The sequence below is a fragment of the Lolium rigidum genome, chromosome 2 (assembly GCF_022539505.1).
Source record: "Lolium rigidum isolate FL_2022 chromosome 2, APGP_CSIRO_Lrig_0.1, whole genome shotgun sequence".
NCBI lineage: Eukaryota > Viridiplantae > Streptophyta > Magnoliopsida > Poales > Poaceae > Lolium > Lolium rigidum.
In genome coordinates this window covers 56,174,655-56,182,713 of record NC_061509.1, presented here as the reverse complement: position 1 = coordinate 56,182,713, position 8,059 = coordinate 56,174,655, and the positions used below count along the sequence as shown (strand labels likewise).

The 8,059-nt window shown below is 44.0% G+C and overlaps 1 protein-coding gene across 1 annotated transcript; it reads right to left on the bottom strand.

Moving 5' to 3' along the window:
• Positions 1 to 1,605: 1,605 nt before the first annotated feature.
• Positions 1,606 to 6,905, bottom strand: LOC124691773 (cation-transporting ATPase HMA5-like). The gene is made up of 9 exons (XM_047225044.1): positions 6,621 to 6,905; positions 5,213 to 5,827; positions 4,508 to 4,937; positions 3,952 to 4,277; positions 3,535 to 3,593; positions 3,104 to 3,446; positions 2,816 to 3,016; positions 2,441 to 2,698; positions 1,606 to 2,235 (listed from the first exon to the last, which is right to left on the bottom strand). Exons 1-9 carry the CDS (start codon positions 6,882 to 6,884, stop codon positions 1,759 to 1,761), a joined length of 2,973 nt encoding a protein of 990 aa, XP_047081000.1. The 5' UTR covers positions 6,885 to 6,905; the 3' UTR covers positions 1,606 to 1,758.
• Positions 6,906 to 8,059: the final 1,154 nt, after the last annotated feature.

Genomic DNA, 8,059 nt, shown 5'->3' with positions numbered 1-8,059 from the left:
CAGGCGGAGAAGGGGTCATATGCGGCTCGCACCCCTGCGCCCCCTGCCCGGTGCCGGACATCTGCCCCGGCGACAGCAACGACAAATGCGCCGCCTGGTGCATCAGCGAGAAGTTCGACACGGGGGCCTGCTATGGCGACCCGAAGCAGCTGCTCATCTGCATGTGTGAGAGGCCATGCCCGGTGACCGGGGGAGGCGCACGGCGCAGCAAGATTATGTGATCTGGTTTCTGGTTGAAGAAATCAGATGGTAAAAGAAATGCCAAGAATTACGACCGATATCATGGTGGAACTTTTATTTTGTAATGTCAGTAGCATTGCTGCGGAATAATTAGTCTACATGGGACAATTTTGTGAACTGTGCCCGTTAGTCCACAAACGTACATATTGAAAGGGTCGTTGTGGAGACTATTTGAAAGTTTATACTGGTCTGTCCAAGCACCAAATTTGCATGAGATGTTTGAAAATAAAACTGAAAGGAAGATCTTACCCACGAAAGAAAAGAAAAAAAAATGAAAGGAAGATCTGCTGCCTAATAATTCACCAAATGTATGCACGGAATCTTAAAAGGAAATTCAGTTTGTGTTGAGATATAGCAAAGAGAGATTGCGAACACTGAATTTTGGATCAAATAGGAAACTCACTATGGCGTTTGCTATTTGTACTTCACTGCTTGCCTCGTCCCACCAACATCAACGAGTCGTCTCATGCTCTACTCCCCAAACTCAAGTCCTTCGGCGAAGATCACGACTTCATAGTTCAGACTGCAGTGTCTTCATCTATGCAGGCCACGGGCTATGTGCTGGACATGGGTTACGGATGGACCCGTATACTAAAGGAATAACGGATGCAGAGTGACCTATACTAAAGAAAGTTTTTTCTATGCTCTTCCAGCCATTAGCTTGCTTTAAATTCCTGCAAAAAACTTAAGGAAGCACAGAAGAACTTCTGTTAATGCAACACATCCTGCTGCTCTTGCATGCCTGAACCTCAAATCTAGACCCCGCCATCTTGGTCATCGTTCAGTTTGGCGCTTTAGCTTGATCCAGCCATGGAGTGCATTTGTAGCAAAAGCCTTATTCCTGCTCCTGCTGGCCTTTGGCGAGTCCGCTCAAAAACAGTTCATCACTGCTTCTGGTAACTCACATTAAAATGTTAGTCCGATATTTTTAGACAGCAGGCAAATGTTTTGCGCTTGTTATTATTATACTAAGAAGAGAGAAATAACAGCAGGTTGGTTAGCTGACGAGTCATGTTGAATTGTGGATAGAGTTGTGCAGGCAGAGCAGACGACTAGAGGGTGCATTCGGAACGACAGGCTAACAGAGTGTTTCAAGTTGCAGTTGAGGTTTCAGTTGATGATAATGGAATGAGAAGAATAATGGAACAATCGATGATACATCTTTTCAAAAACATGGGCATTGGAAAATTTTAGTGAACCATAGGCGAAGCCATTGCAGCACCACGAACCGAACACACTTACAACTGAAATCGTACAGTTCTCGGCTCTTAACTGGGTAACAAGTTCTGAAGAGAGCAACAATGAAGAAACTCACAGTTAATATTATTCGACTACTCAACTGACATCCAGTGAAAACTGAGCTACTGTATTCCAAGCATTCTGTACTGTATATATATGTATAGCTATCCACAAGCACGTGTCAAAAATGTATCATCATTGAGTGACAAAGAGACGCTATTTCATTTCTAAAGTAGAAATGTCACCCAAAAAAGAGACGGGTTATATTTCAACTTTGAATCACTCTACAGTTATCTGCAACACGGTGGTAAGTCTTGGTTTTCTGTATCTCCTCAACAGCAGGGAGGAACATACTACGCTAACGGATGAGAAGGCCATGCAAGCGCCGGCCAGCCACGGTGGCATCTGGAGGCCAGTGAAGGGGAAGAGAGCGCCAGCCGCCACGGGGATGGCGACTATGTTGTATGCCATGGCGAAGAAGTAGTTCCACCGGATTCGGCTGAACGTCTTCCTTGAGAGGTCGATCGCTGTGATGACGTCTTCAAGGTTGTTCCGCACCAGCACATAGTCTGCGGCCTCAATGGCGATGTCGGTCCCTGCACCAATGGCCATCCCCACATCGGCTGCTGCTAGGGCAGGGGAGTCATTGATACCGTCTCCAACCATTGCAACAACGCTCCCATCCTTTTGGAAAGAGCGGATGACGTCAGCTTTTCCGGCTGGCATAACCTCAGCTCTCACATCTTCAATGCCAACCTGAAGGAGAAGCGCAACTGTTTCAGCACTTGTGATTTAGCAGAGCATGGCATCTCATATCAGCAATAGAAAATCAACAAATGTAAGTTCTCATGGACCACATAGGCAGAAAAATTGAGATCATATTTATTAATATAATGCTGTGTTGAAGGATCAAAAAATGAAAGGCAGATGCTTGCAGTACTACATGATTTTTCAAACCAACCTCCTTCGCAACTGCCAGTGCCGTTCTCCAATTATCCCCTGTGACCATAACTGGATAAATGCCCATCTTCTTTAGGCCTTCTATAACTACAGCAGCCTCCCTTTTCAAGGGATCAGTTACCCCCACTAGGCCAATGAAGTCGCCATCATATGCTACAAGAATGCCTGTCTTTGCGTTTAGTTCCATGTCTACTAAGAAACTTTCAGCTTCTTCAGGAATGTTTACACCATTTTCAGATATCAAAGTACGGTTACCCACCTACAAAAGAAATTAATGTCAAATGATTAGATTACCAGGCATAGCAACTTATAATTCAAACTCTTTCCTTCAGTAGTGAAGACACATATTTCATGGTAACTGTATCATATCACTCACCAGAATTTTCTTTCCATTGATCCAACATTGAATCCCTTTGCCAGGCAAGGCAGAAAAATCGGCGACTTCCAAGAGCCACTCAGAGAATACATCTTCTTTTCTTTTCTTAACATCACCTTTTGATGAGGGGAATTTGCCAAAGAAATGGAAATGAAATGCATAGTCCAAGATAGCTTTTGCAAGTGGATGCTCACTGCTTGCCTAAATTAGGAAAAAGAACAAATTAAGATTACGATGTTTGCACTTTGCTTCAAATAAGCAAATTCTCAGAGGAAATCTTTGCCTCACCTCTGCAGATGCTACCAATGTTAGGAAGTCCCCAACATCCATTCCCGAGAATACTTTTGTCGTTGTTACAGTGGCCTTTCCTTGCGTCAGAGTCCCAGTTTTATCAAATATAACATATTTAACATTCTGAGCCCTCTCCAGTGCATCTCCACCCTTTACAAGTACTCCATGATTGGCCCCAACTCCAGTTGCTACCATAACAGCAGTTGGTGTTGCCAGACCAAGAGCGCATGGACAGGCAATTACCACAACAGAGATGGAGAACATAAGGGAGAAAACAAAGCAATTGCTAGTTTCTGAAACCCATGAATTTGGATATGCCCCCAGAGACCCACATACAAACCTACAAAAGTCAACAATGCATGAGAAATTTAAACAATAATAGCCTGACGCCTCCAACCTCGGAGAGATGCATGAACTATGAAACTTACCATGTACAGAACGTCAGAAAGGACAATGTGATCACAATAGGAACAAAAATGCCTGCCACCTAAAAAGAACATAGATAGTGTGAACATTCACAAAAAGCAATGGCTAGTGTAGCAATGTATAAAATCAAAATCAACTGCATGTTAAAAAAGGATGCACAAATCCCCAAGAAAATTTCACTAGCTTTGGTTCATGTGATATATTCTCTAATAATAAGAACTAAAACTGTTCCTACACATCATGACTTGATAAAAAACAACCAGGTCATGCCAGGTAACAGAATGTAAGCAGTTCATGGATGAAATACAACATGAGTAATATATTTTCCATGTATAAGGCAATGAAATTACAACCTTAACACAGATCAAAGATTAGAATAGAGATAACTTAGAACATCATAAATAGAAAAATGCACTCACATAATCAGCGAACTTCTGAATAGGTGCTTTGGACATCTGGGCAGTCTCAACCAGAGATATTATCTGGCTCAAAACTGTCCCTGATCCTACTTTAGCCGCTTGTATGTGAAGGATGCCATGTAGGTTCATGGTGCCTCCAATTACTGAACTGGATACTTCCTTGGAAATAGGTAGAGATTCACCAGTTACCATACTTTCGTCAACATGGCTTTTACCCCAAGTGACAACACCATCAGCAGGAATCTTTGAACCAGGCAGCACTTTTAAGACATCACCAGGATGAATCAGCAATGCATCAATCTCTTTCTCGCCATCATATTTTCCATCTGGATTCAGGGACAGTGCTATGAATTAATTTGTGCAAGTACAATTGAAATGCATGAGTATGTATGCAAGTCTGCAATTGGCAATCCTAAGCAATCATTTATGAATGAATATCCAATTCAAAACATAAAAGAACGCCACTGTATGCAAGTAACTTGGATATGAGCCTTTTAAAACTACTAATCATTATCAGTGTATGCATGCTAAGTTACGTACAGTATGAATCAGATACCTTTGTATTTCAGAAGCAAAATGGCTGTAGCAGGGACCAGCTCTACAAGTTTCTTAATTGCATCTGATGTCCTTCCTTTAGCAAGCACCTCAAGATACTTCCCGAATAGTACAAATGTAATAATCATTGCACTTGTCTCAAAATACATCGGAGGATGAAATCCGGTGAATGCCCCGTAAAGAAGCGCACAAACTGAGTAGACATATGACGCAGTGGTGCCAAGAACAACCAGTACATCCATATTTGTAGAGCCATGTCTAAGGGCCCTATAAGCTGCAACGTAGAATTTTTTGCCAATAACAAACTGTACAATGCTCACCAGCATCCACTTGAGCAGATCTCCTATCCGAAATGGACCGCAGTGCATGAGTAGGAATGAGTTCAGGAAAGGTATGTGAGGACATACCATGCGCATAAAAAATACTGGAATCTGGTGCAAGGAAACCAGTAAAAAAAGTCAGTATGCAAGTAAAACAACAACATGTAAACTGTATTATTATATTATCTCTTCATATTAGTAATGGTAACGAACAATATGGCTAATGTATCAGGGTCAGCTTTCACATCAGATGGCCTACTATCAATATACACTTACAATTACAGTGACAACTAAGAAGAGGGTATGGCTACCACCAGAGAATGTAGCCTGAACTAGAGATGAGGGAATGCCATAAACCAATAGGATAGCAGGGGATAAAAACTTACACTTAGGAATAAGCTAGAGCGAAGGAGGTGAAGCATTTTTGAAGCCTCGTGCGCATCATTCGAAGCAGACCGTACATATGGATTTTGTACATGGGCTTTCAGTCTTCCACTGCTTTCCATCTCAATAGTATCCACAATTGATCTCAACCCAACAACTTCTGGATCAAATGTAATTTCAACTTCTGTTTGTGCAGAGTTTACATCAAACTGCCGCAGGCCTTCTGTTTTTTTCAGGATACCATGCAGTAAATCCACATCTCTCTCAGTACGCAATCCTGCCAAGCCTAACAAAGCCTTGTCTTGCTCGCTACTTTGTAACAGCGCAGCTTCGAAACCAGCATCCTCGATGGCCTGAACAATTTCATCTTTGCTAATGGCGGTCGGGTCGTACTCAACCTCCCCTAATGAGGTCGCTAATGCAACAACTGCTCTCTTCACACCTGGAAGCTTCTTTAAGATCCCTTCAACTGAGTTTACACAGGCAGCACATGTCATTCCCCCTATCCTAAATTGGCCTGACAGAGCCTTCTGCGACTTTGGCTGAGACACAGCAGAGTCCGGGAGGATTTCCGCTTCGAAACCAGCATCTTCTATTGCTTCCACGATGTCTTCTTCCTGAATGCAAGAAACCATCACATTTTTAGAGTTTGTTAGCAGCAGCAGAGTTTGTCAGGTCCATTTCAGAAACTTTAGGTATAACCTAGTTAGTTGGAATAAGAAAGGTTACTGAATGGAGAAGTCTCAGACAGTTGAGATCATTAAAGCGGACCAACCATCACAGTTTTAGAGTTTGTTGGCAACTGCAAGTTCCAGTATTGGACTAGTGGTGCTTCATGGGATTGGTGAGGAACTAGCAGGTAAACTATAATGGAGTTTTCATAGAAAACCTTAGCTAGTCTCAGTCACTAAGAGTCAAGGACTGCACCTTTACAATTGATACTAAGAAAATGTACCAATATTTTTCCTAAATTTTGCTGTAATCCATGGGATTATCAAACTCGCCAGACTTGCTTCCAAACAAAGCAATGTAGCAGCAGCTAATGACGGGTCGAGACGTCCTAGAAACTCAACCCGCACGACCGATCATTTGGGTTGTCGTCTTGGAACAGCTAGATTGAACAAGGACAGGCGAGCCAAATGAAGCAACTGCAGCACGAGTTCCGCACGAAAACGAACCAACTGGGGCAATTAAGAGTGTCCATTTCGCATCCTAACTACCCAAACCGACAAAACACAGCGGAGTTTCCCGCCTCGAGGCCCCAATTCAGCCGCTGATCACCGACACGGCGCCAAAATCCAGCCAATTACGCATACGGGGCGCTAAATCGGGCCGCGAGGACGTGATCCCCAGCCACTACTGTATGTACTGCGCGCGGGGGCGGGGAAGGGGATCACGGGAGCAGCAGACCTTGGCGAGCGCGGGGTCGAAGGCGACGCGGGCGCGGTTCTGGAGCAGCGAGACGGCGACGGTCCGCACGCCGCGGCGGGCGGAGACGGCGGCCTCGACGGCGCCCGTGCAGGCGGAGCAGGTCATGCCCGTGACCCGCACCTGGACCCGCCGCACGCCCGCCTCCACCTCCCCCGCCGCGCCGCCGTGGGGCCCCAGCAGCGCGACCTCCTCCATGTCGTCGTCGCGGCCGCCGGCGAGCGCCGTGAGCTGGAGGTGGGCCATGGCCGTCGGAGACTGGCGACAACGCGGTAGTCAGGAGGGGAACGGGAGACCAGGGAGGCCGGGCAAGGCGATGGTGTAATAACGCGGGACGTGAGGGGTGGGTTTGAGGTTTGACGGGGATTTAGAGGGTGTTTGTGCAAATGTTCCGGATAGTGCTGCTTTGGTGGGTAGGTAGGCGGCAGTGACGGAGCCTTAAACTGGCGTTAATCTCCTAGTGATTTGGGCTGACTCGATCGTTGCGCCGTTTGAATAAGTCAGGTTGATACAAATTATGTCTTTTTGCGAGGGATTTGATTATGGATTTTTGCTGTGCATTTGGCCAGGCCTCCATCTGCTGATCTGTCCTGACGTAGATTTGCGTCTTGTTGGCTATACTGTAATCTTTTGGTTTAAACCAAGTTGACTCTTTCCAATATACTATCTCCGTTTCAAGGAATAAGGTGTCCTCGTTCTACGAATTTTTTATTTGATCAAGAATTACTTTAAATAGATAAAAACTATTTGTATGGAATTAATATCATTAAAAAGTGTCTTTCAATGCGAATCCAATGATACTGATTACATATAATATAATCAAGAATTTGTTGCTCAATTTTTATGGTCAAAGTTTGTTTTGGAATACGCGAGCGCCTTATTTCTTAAAACGAAGATAGTAGTTGTGGCATTTCCTGAGTTTTGTTTTGTGTGTATAATAAAATCCCTTGCATTCCATTGTTTGGGATGTGGTATGCTGTCTGCTCATATGTCTGGGAGAGGCTTCATGTATCCAGTGTTATATGCTTAATTCGTTTCAAAATTAGTTGATGCAGTTTTTCTAAAAATAATGCGCACTGAAACGTGTGTAGATACATTCGTATCTAGATCAAATCTAGTTAAAATTACATCGACTAATTTGGAATTTGAGACTTTTTTAAAAAGAAGGCAAACAATTAACCTTAATTCATTAAACAAGAAGAAGCAAGTAGCACTAGGTATTATGCCCAAAGGCTATTTCCCAAAAAACATGCCTAGTCTCCCGGTATAGGGAGACCAAAACACTTATCACCGGCGAGGATCCACGAATTCGCTTCTAACTTGATGCGCATAAAAACCCACCATGACCATGGAGGTCAAAATTTTGAAGACTCTAGCATTGTGTTTGTTCCAAATCTCCCAAGAGACAAGGTGCAGCCACC

Excerpts from the sequence above, each read along its gene's own strand:
- LOC124691773 (XM_047225044.1), bottom strand. The coding sequence starts at position 6,884 with ATGGCCCACCTCCAGCTCACGGCGCTCGCCGGCGGCCGCGACGACGAC. Across the intron at positions 3,594-3,951 it reads TTCAGAAGTTCGCTGATTAT|GTGGCAGGCATTTTTGTTCC; the intron begins GTGAGTGCATTT and ends TGTTCTTTTTAG. Across the intron at positions 2,699-2,815 it reads TCAATGGAAAGAAAATTCTG|GTGGGTAACCGTACTTTGAT; the intron begins GTGAGTGATATG and ends TTTCTTTTGTAG.